Below are 18,897 nucleotides of genomic sequence, written 5' to 3'. Positions count from 1 at the left end.
AGAGCGGCGGGGACGACGGCGTTGAGAGTGGTGGTAACTACGGCCTCTGCAGGCGGGGAAGATGAAAGGGTGAGGAAGGGCAGCCGGCTAGGGTCCCGCTGGCAAGGTAGAGGGGCCGAGCCCCTGTAAACGGAGAGTGCTGCGAAGGGTGGGAAAGACTCGGGGCGAAGCCGGGGCGCAGGGAGAGCTCTGGGCTTCTCTTTTGAACTCCACTCCCGGAGGGGGCGGAGGCGAGGCGAGGCTGTTGGCGGGCTGAAAGGCCGACGGAGGTGAGAGGAGAGGAACCAGCACTGCGGACCGGGGGACTGACCAAGGCAACAGGGAAGAGCTATTGTGAGGCGCCTGGGGCCTCCTAGTCGGCAGCGCACGGCTGGGCCGTCTCCAGCCCACTAGTTCAGGTGCAGTGATCTGGTTGTCCTGTTAATCATGTCCAGGCTGAACACTGGAACTGCGTGTTTGACACCTTTCGGTTTTATTCCCTCTTGGGAGCCTTGCAGAACCTTTTGGAGGGCGAAGGAATTGGGATAAAGAGTCTGGGGATGAGTATTAAGAGCAAATGACTCAACTAGATTTGGGTTGGGTCAGAGCGAGTGGAGGAGGGGGAATAAGCTCGATTTTGGGTGCCCGCTTGTTTAAGGAAGTATTTACTTCAGTAGGTGGAGCTATTGCTTCAGCAGTTTGAATTGCCCCTGACTTGAGTGAGGGGCTTCCCGGTTACTGCTATGTTCAGTCTGTTGGCAAAGTTAAGGTTCGATCTTTCGGCCTCTATCTTGGATAAAATGAGGGATTATTTTGGTTTAATTGTTTTCAGTTGAATAAAATGTCTCCTTTAGTTAGATACTACTACAGTACTAGTTACACAGTACTGTGTAAAGCATTACTTTAAAAAGCCGTTTTGGAGTTTGCTTTTAAAATCTTTGGAGAATGAAATGGAAGCTTGTAATTGTTAAAAACTTTCTGAGACGCTCGAGGGTTTTTTTTAATTGATTAAAGAATTGTAACTATGCTGTAAGTTAAACTATCCATCAACTCTTCGAAGTAATCTCTTGCTACCTAAAATAAAGGGCCTAAATAGTATTTCGTGTACCTATATTTGAACTCACATAAAAGATACTGAGAAGTTTAATTTGGTTTTAGGTCTTTTACATGTTTTCTTACTCTGATTTTGCAGGAAGTACCGCATATTCATTGCAGTGTTGAATTGCATATCTTGGAAGTATTTGCTCCACTTGAATCTTGATTCAGGAAGTTTATTTCATGTACTATCCAGCATATATAGGGAGTCTTGTTTTTCTGCTGGGCTGTATTCCTTGTGTATAGATGTCCTCGAGTCATTTTTTTGTATTCTCAGTGCTATCTACTCAATACATATTTAGCACGTTCTGATTAAGTAATAAAAAGGCTGAAGAGTTCCTCGTGTTGAAATTGCCGTGGTTTAAACGGGGAGTCCTCCAAGAGCTTATTCTGGATGTGCAGATCCAAAATTTAGCTCAGTCTCTAGAGTTTAAGAATCTTTCTGATACCTAACTTGGCAACAAAAATGGGACCAGTAGTATTCACAGTGTAAATTAATACATTCGTGAAATATTTGTCTTTTCATTTTTAGTGAATAAGTGTAACCTGATGGGTGCAGATGCTTAAAAATGACTAACTGGAAAAATTTAGAGACAACTTTTTTTTGGTGGTGGTGGTGGTGGTGTTGGTTGTGGTGCTAACCCAGGGCCTCAGGCATGCTAGGGAAACACACTGTACCTCTGAGCTACATCTCCAGCCCTAAATTTAAAGAAAACTTAAGTTTCTGAAATCTCTTATGCCAGTAACCATGCAGGAAATGTTGCTTCCTTTAGGCTCAGGTTGCTTGTTTATGAAGGGGACATTATGGCTTGAATTTGTGAATGATAAGCCGATTATTTTTATCTATTAGTCCTTTCTAGGGAAGATGATATTCAAGCAAGATGTTTGTTATAGACAGCCATGACTGTGGTGGCAATGTAATTAGTCATCAGTATAATAGAAAGTAAAACTGAAACCGTTTTTATCCTTCAATTCTAGTAAAGAGGTGCAAATTCTAATAAAATGGCTTTAACATGAATACTTATGACCAAAGTATGGGCAGAGAAGTAAGTAATATTTTAAGTGTATAACCGTACAGTTTATTTGAAATATTTAAAGGAGCCATTTTGACCAAACATTACTAGAAAAATACAACTGAAATGTAAGATCCTGCAGTCAGAAACAAGACTATTTTGAAGAATTCAGAGTAATACTTGCCTCTGATAGCATTTGGACTGGGAAGCGCACAGGGAAGTGCTGGAAATATTTTGTATCCTTATCTGCGTGGTGATTGATTACATAGAATATGTATATGTACACATGTAATAATATATGTGTAAAAATGAGTTAAATGAATATATGTGCTGCCAAAGTGAGCACAATGACTGAGTTATAAACAAGATTTGTGGTCATTGCTGTATGTGTCATATATCAGAAAAACTTTTAAAAGATTATATTACTGTTTTTGTCAACAAAAAAAAGGCTAAAAATAGCACTTGACAATTTTTATAAACCCGCAATTCATATTCCTTGCTTTGTGATACCAGTAATTTGTGTTTGTTGATTGAGATGCTGAATCTTAAATACTTTGAAAAATCCCCTTTGCTATGTAGAGATCAGTTCATATAAAAAACTTACATATGCTACAGTTTTCTAAAAAGTATCAATTTACTGCCCTCCTACAAAAAAGAAATGGAAGGTAAGTGATACAATGTTAATATTCACTGCTCAGGCACAGCTATACTGCAAAACATGAGAGTTGTTTGCATCTATCTGTAAAAAGAATCATTATATAATTAAGTACCTGTAACCTACATGAGTTTGGGTACTGGTGACCCATGCTGTATTGCCATTAGTGGTGTGATATCCTAAATTTGTGGACAACTCTTAGAAAAGCTCTTAACAAAAAGTACTTAAGAATTTCTTTGTTGGAAAAGATTTTAAAGGTTATGGGGGGGGCTGAGTACTTGTCTGTTGCATCAAGATACATGTTCCTTGATCATTTTGAACTTCCTGATTGTTTTTGAGTATTAGTGCACATGTGATCTGTAGAATGGGAAAGTGGAACTACTTTTATAATTGGTTTACGTTCTATTTTTTTATTAGCTTTGTGGCCATATTAATTTTACTGTATAACACATTAATTATCATCAACTAAAATTTCCCATTGTGTGTTGTGGCATATGCCTATAATCCCAGCGCTCAGGAGGCTGAAGCAGGACCGGAGTTTGAGGCCAGCTTAACTATATATATAGCAAGACCCTGTCTCAAAAAATTTTTATTTCTCTTGCTAAGTCTCACAAGGTATTCTTTTTCATTTCTGGTACCGGGGATTGAACTCAGGACCTTACACTTGCGAGGCAGAGGAAGTATTATTTTTCAAAGCCAGTGCTTTTGCCGGATCAAACTAATACCTGTATAAATTTCACTTTGGTATTTCGTCCTTTAACTATCTGAATTTTCTTTTAGATATTAATTAACTCTGGCTTTCAGGTTTGAGACTTCTGAAGTTATGTATGTACTCAATTCATATATTTTTCCTTCAGCTTTTTAAAAAATATGGCCTCCAATAACTGATAGAGTTGCAGTAGTGTAGTGGCCAGTGGAAGCATTCTTTCCATCAGAATGAGTAGTGTATTGATTGTAGTTTAAAAATACAAAATTACACAATAGTGCTATCACCCACCTTGCTTTTCTTTTTATTTTTTGTCAACTAGTTAAATTAATTCAGTGCTTTAATTTGCTGTTAAAATTTTATTCCTGTCCAATACAGTAGTTATGATTGGGTATTGAGCAGTTGAAATATGCCTATATGGCTGAGTAACTGCTGTATATTTAAAAATAAAAAATTAATTTTACATTAAAAATGTAAAACTCAACTTATTGACAGTTTTTAAGAATGTTTGGGACAACTTGGATATGTAGATCTGTAAATTTTATGAAAGGAAGATATGTAAAAATTTACACTGAGAAAGCTGGAATTTTAAAACTTTGTATAAAAGGGGTTTAAAATGGTGAAATAGTCGTGTTTTGTTTTGGGAACATGTTGAAATGGTTTCTCCTCTTTACCTTTTAATGTGGATCCTAGAAAACTAAATTGTTTATGTACCTGAAACTATATTTGTATTAGATTTTATTATTGCTCACCTGCTTTTTTTTGAAAAGTGGTATAAAAGCAAAAATTCTTCCCTTAGAATCTAGTTTCCAAATGGTAGATATTTTTGAATGTTTCAACTTGTGGGCCAACAGTTAATTTATAACTGTTTATACCTCTGTGGCAAAGGACTCTGAGGCCACCATTCCAGTTTTTTGTGTTAATAAGATCTCCATATATTTGTGTTGAGATAAGATCTCTGTGTAGCCGAGGCTGGCCTGGAACTCTGCAGTCCTTCCTCAGCCTCCCTTCTGATGGGATCACAGGTACATGCAACCACCCCCAACTGCCACTCCAGTTTTTGATTGAAGTGTTCTATTTCAGTCATCTTGTCTGCTGTAGATGGAGAACATAACTGGCAGTGTCACTTCTTTGAGCTCGTGCAACTTGAGTACTGCTGCAGTTGTTCCTGAAGCTGTTCTTAAGAGAAAACCTTGTTTCAAGTCGTTAGACTTCTCGTCTCAGTCCTCTAAATGCTGTAGTGAGTGCTTGTTCTTAAAATTACTGGACATTCATCCTTATTTCTTTTGGTGAATGTTCTAGGTGTGAATTTTTTGGATCAGAAAATACTGACTTTTTAAAAATTCTGATGTTTGTTGCCAAGTTGACTTCCAAAAGTACCAATTTATACTGTCTGCAATGTATGAGAATACATTTCTTTGTCTGAGGGCAGATTTGAAAGAATAGGGAAACAAGTAAAAGCTAAAGAAAATGAAGGAATACTTTAGCAGCTATCTAGCCAAAGAGTGGTATAAATTTTTGTCTGGAATATGCTACATACATTGAATGTTTGTAAAATGATAAAAAAAATACGCTAATAAGTTTATGAGTTGGTTTGAGTACAAATTTATGTGTACTTTTAACTGTAGTATATAACTTTGAAGATTAGGTAGTAAATGGCATTTTTTTCCCTTTTAAAAAATGATTATTGAAGGTGAATATTTTCCATTTTTCAGTGGTCATATTTTTATGACTTATATGTTTGTATAATTTACCAGCTTTTTAACTGAAATATTGATTGCATGTACTTCTGATTAGAAAATAATAGGAGATAATGTTCAGAGTGGAGCCAGTTTAAGATCCAGATCATTTGAAAGAAAAATTTAAAAGGCATTTGGAATGAATGCACTTTCTCGTTTATATAATTTATTGTATAACTTAATAAAGGAAGCTTACTGCAACACAAATAGTATTTAACTAAAAGCAACCAAGTTTTTGTTCAGAGTGCCACAAATAGTAGCTTGCATTAGGGCCACTTTATAAATTTCTTGACCTCTGGGCCTTGGTTCCCTTGTCTTTAAAGAGAATGACTTGAACCTGACCTAAAGTGGCCAAATATTTTAACTCATGTGCAAATTCTAATCCACCGTTAATGACCTTGATCAATTCTCAGACTGGAAAAAAGACGTGCTTTTATTGATATCAACAATGACTACCGTGACATATATGTCAAATGTATGCTATTTTTGTTCTCCATCAGTATTTTCTATATACCAAGAAACAAAACTTTGGAGTTATATTTGAATTGTTATCTTAAGCTGATTAGTTCTTGTGCCTGCCTACTTTCTCATCCTTTCCTCTCAACAACAAATAGTGTGTGTGTGTGTGTGTGTGTGTGTGTGTGTGTGTGTGTGTAACAGCTACCTAATATACCTAATGGACCAAGATGTAGTGTGTAACAGTTAGTTACCTGATATACCTAATGGACCAAGAAGTAGAGTTTGGTGGGTTGTTTTTGTTTGTTTGTTTTTTGTTTTTCGTTTTTGGTTTTTTTTTTTTGGTGCCAGGGATTGAACTTGGATCCTTGAGCTTGTGATGCAGGCAGCAGAACCACAGAGCTAAATCCCCAGGCCAAGTAGAGTTTTTTTGAGACAGGATCTCGCTAGACTTGAACTCACTTTGTAGCCCAGCCTGGCCTCAAACTCACTGTGATTCTACTGCCTCAGCTTCCTGAGTGCTAGTGTTATAGGCATGTGCCACCATGCCCAGCTAGATTCTTAATCTTTGTAATATTACTGTCAAGGATGGTATAATATAAATTGGTGCTCTATAATTTCTTATGGAAAAATGATGTCAGTTTTGAATGAGTTGAATTTGAGATTCCTGCAGCTATCACCAGAAAGCAGTCAGAAGTACATGATTGGCTTGAGCTTTGAAAATAAAAACATTAACATTTAGATGATAGCAAAGGAAAAACCATGCCTGGGAAGGAGCTCTGATAATTATGGATGACAGAGGAAAAAGTTTTTCACAGAATAATATGTATGTCCTTGAATACTGTCCATGATTAGCATTAGTAACCAGATAATTCCCTAGATTTTTATACTATTTGGAAAGCTGCTCCACCATACCAGTACTCTTTTGATGCCTGCCAAGCCACCAGAGTAATGACTCTCAACCATGAGCACCCTACCCCCCCCATACACATGCCTCCTTCCCACTTACTCTATTGGTAAATGTTTAGAGACATTTTACATATTCTCACAGGTGGGAAGAATTTTGGTACTGAGTGGGTAGAAGCCAGAGAAGCTGCTAAACATTCTGTGTTGCACAGGAAAGGCCACCCCAAATAATTATCCAGCCCCAAACGTTAGTAGTACTAAAACAGAAACTAAAATCTAGATGAGAGTCCATCAGTTATATATTAAAGGCTAAAGATTGCTTGAATACTTGTCTTAAGTCTTATAGTTTAGTTGAACAGCTGATAGTCATGCAGGAATGTTGTGTCTTTTAAAGGGTAGAAACCATAATGTATTTCACATGAGGTAGAAATCTCAGGGTGAAGGGCAGGTTAAGATTTCATGAGCAGTTAGGATAAATTCTGGATGGACTTATTTTTAGGTTGTGGAAGAACTTTGTTCTCTAGAGGAATCACTCATGTTACTTGAGCCAAAAGTTTAGAACAAGATTGATTATAGCTCACTAAGTAAAAATTAACTATTCTCTAGCCTTTTGAAATTTTTAAATCAAAGAACTATTATCCATTCTTTTGAGTCAGCAACTATCTATAGCACATTTCTCTCACAGAGCTTTGGTTTTATTGTCTATAAAATTAAGGGGGAATAGACTCAGCGGTTTCATTTCCAGATCAGACATTGCACAAAAAATGACCAAATGGTTAAATTTTTGTGCCATTGTACACCATACCCAATAAAAATATTAACAACTTTAAGTTTTCTTTGTATTTTTATTTTCACTTGTTGCTATGCATTTTTTAAGGTCACACTTTTTACAGAGAAACACCTGCAATTTGGAGTCATATCCCCATCTTGTGGTCTTTCAGAATATTGCTACTGAATTTGCGCAATCATGGACATGATTGGCATTGCCTTTAATAGCTCAACATAGTTTATGTGATGCTGAAGCGAGCACTAATAGCTCAAAATAAATATGTGCTTTCCATGGTTTAACTGTCCCCACCAAACCCATGTTGCAATTTAATTGCCATTGTGACAGTTTAGAGCCATGAGACCTTTAAGTGTTTGGGTTATGAGGGTGGAACTGTGATAGTTAAATACTTTTATCATGAGTCACAAAAGAGGGAATGTTGGGCCCTCTTTCCCTCTCCTTTTTCACCGTGAGATACCTTTTATCTTGGTATGACACAGAAGACTCACCAGTTGTGGATCTTTGATTTTGATCTTTGTCACCTCCAGTTCTGTGAGCCTAATAAACAACTTGGTTTATAATTTACCCAGTCTTTAGTATTGTTGCAGCAGCAGAAAATGGACTAAGTCATCGCTTATTATCTGAGGTTTCTGTACTGAACTTGGGCATGCATTATCTCTTTTATCACACAGCTTGTTTTGTAAACCAAGAGTAAAGGTTTCTTTCATGTTCTAAACCAAAAAATTTGACCAACAGCCAGGCATAGTGATGCTCTCCTGTAATCCAAGCTACTTGGGAGGCTGAGGCAAAAGGATCACAAGTTCAAAACAAGCCTGGAGACTTAGTAAGATCCTGTCTCCAAAAAAAAAAAAAGTATGCAGTCAGTGGTAGCGTACTTACCAAAGCAAATCTTTGGTTGAAATCCCCAGTGGTGCCAAAGACTTTGTTTTTTCCTTTTTACTAAACAGACTAGTCTATGCTGACACTAATAGCTTAATGGGCTGTATAAAGAAGCAACCAATTAGCTGCATGTTCCAGATCTAAGCAGTTAGTACAAATGTTTGTAGATACTGGTTTTTCTTTTTTGATTTTTTGAGACAGGGTCTCACTGTGTAGTTGAAACTGACCTGAAACTCACTTTGTAACCAGGCTAGTCTCAAACTCACAGCGATCCTTCTGCCTCAGCCTCCTAAGTGCTGGGATTACAGGCATGTGCCACCATGCCCAGCTGTTTGTAGATACTTTTGAAACTGCTGTTTGTTTCTGTCACAAAATGCCCCAGTTTTGATCCTTAATCTAAAAGCTTATGACTAGGGATTTGTTATAGATTTAAAAATCAAGAAGAAAACATGTCACATGAATGTATTTGCACTAAGAATAATTTGTTCCTTTAATAATTGTTGTCTTCGGTTGTCTGTTATTAGGATTATAAACTGGTGCCAACAAACTGAGCAGATAAGATAAATGAGTAAGGCAAGAGAAACTGCAAATTTAGGCTTTATGTAAAAATCTCATTTAAGTATTAGCAGTCAACTTAATTTTAAAATCATAAAAGAAAAACTGCTTCAAGTAGGTGTGACCACCTGGCGGATTTAATTTTTAAGCCAATAATTTGAGGATAGCCTACATTGTTATAAATTACTGACTTCTTAATCAGAAGTAAGCAAAAAATCACTACTAGTTAAAACTCCATGTATCAGGGTAAAGCTGACTTGAATTTGAGTCACACAAGTTAATACTATAGGGTACTATACTGTGCTACTTGCATAAGAGAAATGCTTAGCATTTTCAACAGTACATTCTGATCATATAGCTTGTTTTTCCAGTGACCTATGCGCTTCATATCCATTCTTAGACTGTGTTTCCCTCATAAGATTCGTCAGATTTAAAAATTAGTATATGTTGTGGGAAGTTTAGTATGTAGTGGGAAATTAGTATATAGTGGGAAGTTTATCCCCTTTATCTGTGAGGAATGTATTTCCCAAGACCCCCACTGGTTTCCCTGAAACTACAGATAGTGTTGAACGCTGTATATACACACTAGGTTTGTTAGGCATAGTAGAAGATTAACAAGTGATAGTAGAATAGGAAACATTTAACAATATACAGTATTGCAATAAAAATTTTTGTGAATGTAGTCTCCCAAAGTGTTGTCACTTTCTAATGGTGATGTGAGATGATACAGTTTCTACATGGGGAGATAAAGTGAGGCAAATGGCATTGATATAGCATGAGGATTCTAAGTAAGGGTCACTTGAAGGCAAGCACTGCAGTATTAGGATCAAGATGGCTTCAAGTGACTAACACATGGGTAGCAGGTACAATGGACAAGAAGATGATTCATGTCCCAGGTGAGATTGAGTAGGATTTTATCATGCTGTTTGTAATGGTACACAACTTTAAACTTAATACTTCTGGAATTTTCCATTTCAGACTTCAAGTAACTGAAACTATAGAAAGCAAAACCTCAGATAAGGGAAGACTACTATAATTTATGTGAAATTGGTTTACAAAAAAAAGCTAACTAAAAGAAAATATTCCAAGATAGAACTTTGTACCATGAATTTTGAACTGGCAAAGTGACTGTGGTATATACAAAAGTTTGGAATCCATTCCTAGATTTTGTGATGCAACTTCAGGATTTTTTCCCCTACTCTTGAAAAATGTGTCCTAGACATTTTTATGGACTCCTGTTTACTCCTAAATTAACTGTTACTTAAAGTGCATTATTTCTGTTTAGTGTTGGAGGAAACATCTTTGCGTTATGAAAATATTTTTTCATGTAAAAAGTCTTAACTGCATAGATGAGACTGTAATCTTTTAAAATACAAAAAAATTGCAGACATGATGTAGAAAATTTTCAGTTACTGACATGTTACATTATTATGATACGCTGGTAAGCAAATGCAGACAGGCCACGATTGGGACAGAGTATTTGCAAAGTTATGTCTGATAAATAACTTGTATCTATAATATATGAAGAACTCTTACAACTTATTTTCTTATGAATCAAATTAGTGTAAGAATCTCAGGTTTATTCCCAAACCCATATATCATGGGCAAAAGATTTAATTAGACACTTTACCAAAGAACAAACAACATTTCTGGTCATTAGAGAAATGTATGTCCAACGAGCTATCAGTCATTCCACTAAAGTGGCTGTGAACACAAAGGTAATAAAAAGTGCTGGCAAAAATGTAGAAAAAATTGGAATCCTCTAATACTTTATTGTCAGGAATATAAATGGGGCAGCCACCTGGGGGAAACAGTATAGTTAGTGACTTAGTTTTCTATTACCTGCTGTAACAGTTACTATAGACTTTATGGCTCAATATAACACATTTGTGTTACATTTGCCTTATAGTTCTTGAGGTCAGATGTCTGAACTAGGTTTCACTGGACTAAAAATCAAACTGTTGACAGGTAAAATATTTATCTCCGTCTGGAATTTCAGCATGTGACTTTATTTAGAAAAAGATCTTGGTGGGTGTGGTGGTACATGCCTGTAATCCCAGCACTCCGGAGGCTGAGGCTGGAGCATTGCTGCATGTTCAACGACAGCCTCTTCCAAAACAAAACAAAAAAAAAAGGTGGCCACTTAAGAAAAAAAAAAATGAGATGCATGCCACAGAGAGGAGTTTGGCAGTCGAATAACTTAAGTGTAAAACTTATAAGAAATGGAAATGAGATGGATTTATGAGAAAGAGAGGGATGAGGCTTATAACTGTGTAAACTTCTAAAAAAAAAGTGAAGGTCTTTAAATAAGATCCTCAAAAGCATAATCCCAAAGGACAATCATCAAAATGTAAAATTTCTCTTGAAGTACATGAAAAGATCTTCAGTGTTTTTTTTTTTGTTTGTTTGTTTCTGTTTTGAGACGGTCTCACTACAGTTCAAGCTGGCATTGCACTCATGGTAGGTAATCCTACTTCAGCCTCTAAGTGCTGGGGTTATAGGCACACACCACTGTGCCCAGCTCAACATTGTTCTTTATTTAGGGACCTAAAAAATAAAACCACAATAAATGTCATTACATACTTAATAGAATAACGTACATTTTAAAGGACAGTGCCATTTGCTGGAGACAGTGCAGAACAACTAGAATTCTCATACACTTAGATTATAACCCAGCATTCCCGCGCTTAGTGTTAAAGATCACTCAAAACAGTGTGCTCCCCCCAACCCCCCCAAAAAATCAAGGGAGGCTTGGTGACAAAGAAAAAAGGTTTTATTCAAAGCTAGCTCCAAAGAGATGAAGGGACCTCATATTGTCTCATATTAACATTTCACTGTGTTGAGCTTTGCAAGGAGGAGAAGCGGGGCGGGGGGGGAGAAGAAATGTAGTGAGATTAAGTGGTGGCTCCAGGCTTGTTTCAAAATCATCAAACCCTCTTTCTGAGCTCCTTTTCCCTATGTAATCAAAACCCTGACCTCCTGGGGCCAGACTCCACATATTCTGTCCATTCATTTGGGAAGCAGTTTACATCCTCCACAGGAGAAATTTTGGAATAGTAAGTTTGTTTCTAAAAGAAAAAAAAATTTAAACTTGTAAAGATTCATTTTGCCCTCTCTGGCAACTAGGTATTTACTAAAAGAAATAAGAATTTAGGGGTGAAGGTAGGGCAGGGACAAGGGGAAAAAATGAGAACCAAGACCTGTTACATAAAGGTACAAGATCCCAATGATGAATGTAACTGTTCTGTATACCTAAAATGTACCAATACACTCAATGAGGAAAAAAAGAACTTAGATTCACACAAAAATCTGTATGCAAATGTTATCAACTTCATGATCTCTTTCAACAAGAGGATAGAGCTAGGGTTGCATGTATGAGGCCCTGGGTTCAACTGCCAGCACAAAAATATTTTTAAAAACCCACGATACATCTATATAAATAAATACTGCTCGAATTAGCAACAAATGAACTATGTACTGATACAACAGCATGGTGAATTTCAAAGGCATGCTGAATGAAAAGCCTTTTACTGTGGGGGCCAAGGATCTAATACAGTGGTTCTGCTGCCTGCCTCGCAAGTGCACCATCCCAAGTTCAATCCCCAGTACCAAAAAAAAAAGCCAATTACTATGTATTTTGTCATACTATTTATATGACACATTCTTGAAATGGTAAAACTAGGGAACAGAAAAGAGACTAGTAGTTCGATCCCTGGTACAAAAAACAAACAAAACAAAAATTAGTAGTGGTAGAATTAAACTACAAAACGTTACGGTAAAGTTTCTTGGGGTCATAGAACCGTTATATGTTTGATAACATTACATAATTATACATAATTTGTATAATGGTGATTATGTGATAATACATGGTATTTGGTAAAATTCAGAACTGTACACCCCAAAAATGAAATTAAAGTTAAAATCCCATAGGAAATTGCCCCACCCCCCAAAAAAACTGGTAAGAACAACTAAGTTCATACAAACTGAAAATTGCAAACTTGCAGACTTGATTTTATCAAATCAATCATGATAAGTCTGACTAGACTAGATACACTGATTATGATGTTAAATGACTTAGGACTCAAATATATGCTGTTTACAAGAGACGTTTTATTTGCCATTTACTTATTTATGAACAGATGGGGTCACGGTATGTTGCCCAGTCTGGTCCAGACTCCTGGGCTCAAGCAGTTCTCCTGCCTTAGCCTCCCAAGTAACTGAGATTACAGGATGGCACTACCATACCGGCTATACTTTAAGGATACAGAGAAGTTTAAAAACAAAAAAAAAAGTTAAAGGTGTACTGATTATATGAAAGGTCTTGTGAGGACTAAATTAAGATGAGTTTGGTAGCAAAAAGATGGACATTTAAAATTATAGAAGGGTCAAATTACCAATACCTCAGGATAGTCCTTAATACTTGTGCTCCTACTCCACAATTTAAAAATACCTGAAGCAGACATGGGCTGAGCTAAAAAAGCAACAAGGAACATTTCTAAACTTTGAGGGCAACATAAGAAAGCCTTACAAGCTTATAAAGAAAGTAAAGCAGATGTGTCAGTAAGTCTATCACTTGGATAAGGACTGGAGGAAAAGCAATATGTAACCAAGGGTAGAGAGGCCACAGACACCTGCACAACAAACAGACTGTGCAGAAGGGTGATCAGAAATTGAGTTTTTACTTTGAGTGGTGTATTAGATGCTTTGGATACAAGAGTTTGGAGTTCTGGAGTGAACTTGAGGTTAGAAACAAATTTGGAAGTGGGCAACATTAAAGTCTTAAGATTGTGAGATGGAATACAGTCACTAAGAATAAGGATAACCACATCTTGCAGGGGCCTCTTAGAATTAGTTCTCACACTTTTAGCTTCCTATGTACACACACAAGTGCATTTAATATTTCAGCCTTATCGACTCACTATAGTTTTGGAAACTCTACTATTTTGATCACGTTTTCTTTCTCAGGGTAGCTCTTGCTTTCACATAGAACAAACTCCTAGTCATCCTTCAAAATCTTGCCCAGGGTCATCTCCATTCTAGTATTATTTTAGTACTTGTGTACATATGCTGTTAATAGCACACTAATGATATATATATCTTTGCATTTCAGATTAGGTGTTCAAATATTTTTATTGAAAGAGAAATGATGTACTTTGAGTAGGTAACTCAAGCACTTCAGAAAAATTTAGAGTTACAGAATTTTTTTTAAAATTAGGAAAGTTTTATTGAGGAAAAGAAAGTGTCTAAGAGAGACAGAAGGGGGACTGGAAAGTGGGTTGCCCACTCACCCCAGTTCTCCAAGATGTTTTTATACAGCCATGTGGGGAGGTGGGTACAAAGTAGGACAAAACTATAAGACCCAATGGAAAGTTACAAGGTGGGTGTGAGGTGGGGCAAAACCATGACCAACCAATAAGATTACAAGTAGAGTCACCCAGGTAATATTGATTAAGTGGGGGTCAAATCTTTGTTTCTTGAGACAGGGTCTCACTCATCATGTAGTTCAGGCTGTCCATGAATTTGTAATCCTCCTGCCTCAGCATATCAAGTGCTGGGATTACAGGTATACACCACCACATCTAGCTGCATCACAAAATTTTTAAAAGATTCTTAGATTAATTTTCTATTCTGGTGTTTTTGTTGAATTTGTTTTTTTGAGACAGGATCTCCCTACATATTTTAGGATGGTTTCAAAATCAGCATCCTTTTGCCTCAGCCTCTCAAAATTCTGGGATTGAGTGCAATACTATCCCTGATCTAATTTTCTAATAGGAATACTGTTTTTTTTGTTTTGTTGTTTTGTACAAGCTATGTGTGCTGGGCTTTTTAAAAATTACATTTGCAAGTTTTAAACTGCTTTTTTGGTTTACAGTCATGAGATGTTCTCATTTTCTTGAGGTTTCTACATATTCTTTATGCTTACTCCTTTAATACTTGCATGTTTGTGAAATTTTATTTATAAGCTGATATTACTCTGATATATTTAGAATATCCACATCTGTAAATAATTTGGAGCTACGTGATCAGGATTACAGAAGTGTTCCATTTCAGTGAGACATGTTTATGAAAGTTAAACTATATTTGAAGCTTAATTTGCTGCCAGTTACGTTTAATGGCTACTTTGAAATTGCTTCTAGTATGTTCTAAAAAGAATTAAACTTGATTAAATTCTCAAAGAGCTACCAAACAATATTTAGCATATCCCAATTCTGTTTAAGGCATAGCTATATGTAGAAAAATATTACAACACCATATGAAACGTATTTTTTGGTCAGTTCTTACAGGATTTTTCATTTCCTAAGTCATTTCTATGATGATGTGCTAAAAAAAAAATTCCTGGGCCAGGGATTTAGCTCAGTGATGCCACTGCTTGCCTCTCAAGTGTCTCAAGTGCAAGGACCAGAGTTTGATCCCTGTACCAAAAAAAAAAAAAAAAGTCAAGACTTTAAAATCGGGCAGGGAAACATTAATTAAGCTGCTTGTACTCTAATTTTTCATTGTTGTTTCTTCTATTTAGGCTTGATCGGCCCAGATAGTTTTAAGTAGTTTACTTTTATTAGATCCAGTCTAGCATATTGCACTAATCACTTTTCCCTTCTCTCTGCAGCCAGGAATTACCTGGTTATTAATCTTTTTGAAAATTGTAAATACACTTGAAGCCTGGTAATTACCATGAAATCCTTCTTAAAATTTAAAAAAGTTCAACCATTTCTCAACATGTAGAAAGTTTGCTTCCTAGGATTTTTTTTTTTTGACACCAGGGATTGAACTCCTCGGGTCCTTGTGCTTGCAAGGCAGGCGATGGAACCACTGAGCTAAATCCCTGGCCCTAGGTTCTTAACATACTCTTTATTATTTTTTTTTTCTTTCTTTCTTCATTGAGTTTATTGATACATTTTAGGTATACAGTACAGTTCATTCATTATTGGGATCTTGTACCTTTACATGACAGGTCTTGGTTCTCATTTTTTTTCCCCTTGTCCCTGTCCTCCCCTCCCCCTTTACAAACATTTTATTTCCATTTTTTCATTTTCTCCTATTTTTTTTCTTTCCCTTATTACTTTTTCCCTACCCTTCCCACTTTCCCTACACCTTTAGCCCTTTTCTTCCCATTTCACAGTCAGTTATTGTTAGGATCTTATGTACTATTACAGTTTATTCACACCAGAGAAACTATTTGGTGTTTACACATGTGTGACTTATTTTTATTATTGTTTTTAAACTTAATAATGTTTTTTGTTTGTTTTTTGGGGGGTATCAGGAATCTAACTCAGGACTTTGTGCTTGCAAGGCAGGTGTGGTGCCACTGAGCTAAATCCCCAGCCCCATTGTGTAATTTTTAAAATGCAAGAAGTTATGACTTTTTTTTTTTTTTTTAACCAGGGACCAAACTTGGGTCCTTGAGCTTGTGAGGTAGGTGGCAGTACCACTGAGCTAAATTCCTGGCCCAAGAAGTTATGCCTTTTTAAAAATAACGGTACAATGTAGACAGGCATGGTAGCATATACCTGTAATCCCAGCACCCAGAAGACTAAGGCAGGAGGATCACCATAAGTTCAAGGCTAGCCTGGAATATATAGCAAGATCCTGTCTTAAAAGAGCAAAATTTAATTAAAATGCAGTGTAGAATTTTTAAGTGTTATACTCTGAATATAAGCTATATTATATATAATTCCTGACTTGTGGCATTACAGTAAATTAAAGAACAGGCAACATGAGTGAAAGATGATCTCCATATTTACAAGGATCTTAAGTTTTATAGGATAACATCTTCATGTTTTTTAAATGTGAGTGATAGACCAAGTTAGGAAAAAAAAGGGTTGTAGGTAAAATGTTAGTTACTTCAGGCTTAAGAAAACAAGTTCTGTGAAGGAGGTGTAACCTATAAAAAGACATGAGTCTTACACAGGGAATTCATTGTCATTGCCAATAGTTGGGAGAAGACTGTTTTCACTCATGGCTAGAAGTTGGAAAGGAAAATAAAAATCTGTGGGCCGGGGCTTTTGCTCAGTTGGCAGCCTACCTCCCTCACAAGCACAAGGTCCTGAGTTCGATCCCTGGTATTGGAAAAAAATCTAACTGCAGAGAAAATGTGTGTGTTCAGATTCTAGGAAAATACACAGAGATACACAAGGGTTATTGAGATGTTAGTAAATGCTGAAAAACATTGGCATAAAAATTATTAAAGTTTTTTTTCTTATTTTTTGTTTCTAATTCCTTAGAAAGTAGAATGTTATACAAACTAGACATTATAGAGCAATGGTTTTCCTGTATCTAAATTTTAGTGGTGGGGATAGTTGAGACAGAGTCTCCCTTTGTAGTTCATGCTGGTCCTGAACTCATTATGTAGCCCAGGCTGGCCTCAAACTTGAGGTGATACTCTTGCCTTAGCCTCCCGAATGTTGGGATTATAGACGTGCACCACAGCATCCAACTCTCCCATATCTAAATTTTAACACAACAGAGAATGCTGTTTTTTCCTAAATTGCCTAAAATTTGTGCTCTTTTTTTTTTTTTTTTTTTGCCCCATAAGACAGTTCTCAGTAAGTTGCCCAAAGTGCCCCAGAGTTTACACTGCTCCATAGGCTTACTATACTTTCAAATATTTTTCTGTATATATTAACAAAAGTTGGATTGTTACCTATGTCATAGGAATGTGCTTTTTTTACAAACTATATTAAAACGTATTTGTACTTATGTATGAACATGAATGTAGCATGTTTTATTTAACCAGTCTATATACATGAACACTTGCACTTTTGGTGGGGGGGTGGCCCTGGGGATTGAACTCTGGCCCTTGCGCTTGCGAGGCAAGCTGTGGAACCGCTGCCAAATCCCTGGCCCTACACTTACACTTTCATCTTTTTTTCTTTTTTACTATTATTAAAGTACAATAATTAGCATCCTTGTTTAGTTATTTCTCCAACAAAGAATTTTCACACTCCAAATAGGATACAAATGATTAATTTGCATACATTATCTGGATTTCACTGCTGCTGTCCAATGTAACTAGCACCAAATGAAATAGAGACCTACATGATTTTCTGGCCACTTGATTGTCATCAGATCTTTTTTTTCTTCTTCTTTTTTATTTTTGGTTCTCTGTTGTTTTTATCGCCCACTGTTACAGTGTTTTGGAAGGCAAGTACAGCTGGAGGTGTTGTGTAGCTCAGTGATAGAGTGCTTGCTTACTATAAGTATGAGGTCCTGGGTTCACTTCCTAGCAAAAATTTAAAAAGGCAGCGAGTAATAATAAGCAATTCTATTATTCATAGTGCTGGCTGTGATAGGAAGAAAAATTGTATAGATTTCTGTTTTGCCTTATTACATTATCTTGCAGTAAAGTTGGCTTGAGGTATTAAAAATTTCATTTGACAGCTTTGGAGGCAAAATAGCTTGGTTGCTGTAAGAAATTTTGGGGCTTTAGTCCCTTTTTCAATGAAACTGTTTTGATTGCATGGTAGTGCCTTAAAAATAATACTGTTGCTTTGTTTGTTTTGTTTTCTGTTTTTTGAGACAGGGTCTCACTATGGAGTTGAGACTGACATGGAACTTACTATGTAGCCCAGGCTGGTCTTGAACTCATAGCGGTCTTCCTGCCTCAGCCTTCCCAGTGCTGGGATTATAGGCGTGCGCTGCTGCCACGCCCGGCACTGTTGCATTTTTGATAGATAATTTTCAAATGTGTTTTCAAAATGTAAATTCTATCCCATTCGGAATGTTTCATTTTCAGAGATTCTGATTCTGAAACAGGAAGAGGTGTCTAGGAATTTGAATTTTGAGTACTACATCTGTGAATCTGATACTAAATAGTTCCTGGACCATTCATTCTTTGGTTTATTTTTTTAATTGTTGTTTTGTTTGTTTTTGTTTTGAGACATGGTCTTGCTTTCTAGTTCAGACTGGTTTTAAAGTCATATGTAGCACACACTTGTCTCAGACTCCTGGTGATACTTTTGTCTCAGCCTCCTGAGTGCTGTGATTACAGGTGTGTGTCACCACACTGGGCTGGCCTGACGTTTTGAATGAATAGAATGCACATACTGCATACTTGAGTTATTTCCTTCCTTCCTTCCTTTTTTTTTTTTTTTTTTTTTTTTCCGGGCTACAACGTGGTGTCTTGCCTT

The 18,897-nt window shown here is 36.6% G+C and overlaps 1 protein-coding gene across 3 annotated transcripts in view; it reads left to right on the top strand.

The window, feature by feature from the left end:
- The window catches only part of Naa50 (N-alpha-acetyltransferase 50, NatE catalytic subunit), a 24,096-nt gene that overhangs the window by 719 nt on the left and 4,480 nt on the right, over positions 1–18,897 (top strand). For 2 of the 3 annotated variants that reach the window (XM_019208330.1, XM_010630091.2), the window contains exon 1: positions 1–69. The exons of the other annotated variant lie outside the window; for it this stretch is intronic. In XM_019208330.1, the coding sequence (XP_019063875.1) occupies positions 62–69 (8 nt within the window). In that variant the 5' untranslated portion in view covers positions 1–61. The remainder of the gene's footprint in view (positions 70–18,897) is intronic. 3 annotated transcript variants of the gene reach the window in all.

This window comes from Fukomys damarensis, unplaced genomic scaffold (genome assembly GCF_012274545.1).
Source record: "Fukomys damarensis isolate Sample0158 unplaced genomic scaffold, DMR_v1.0_HiC HiC_scaffold_24, whole genome shotgun sequence".
Lineage (NCBI taxonomy): Eukaryota > Metazoa > Chordata > Mammalia > Rodentia > Bathyergidae > Fukomys > Fukomys damarensis.
Note: the sequence above shows the minus strand (reverse complement) of the source record. Positions and strands in the feature narration are given on the sequence as shown.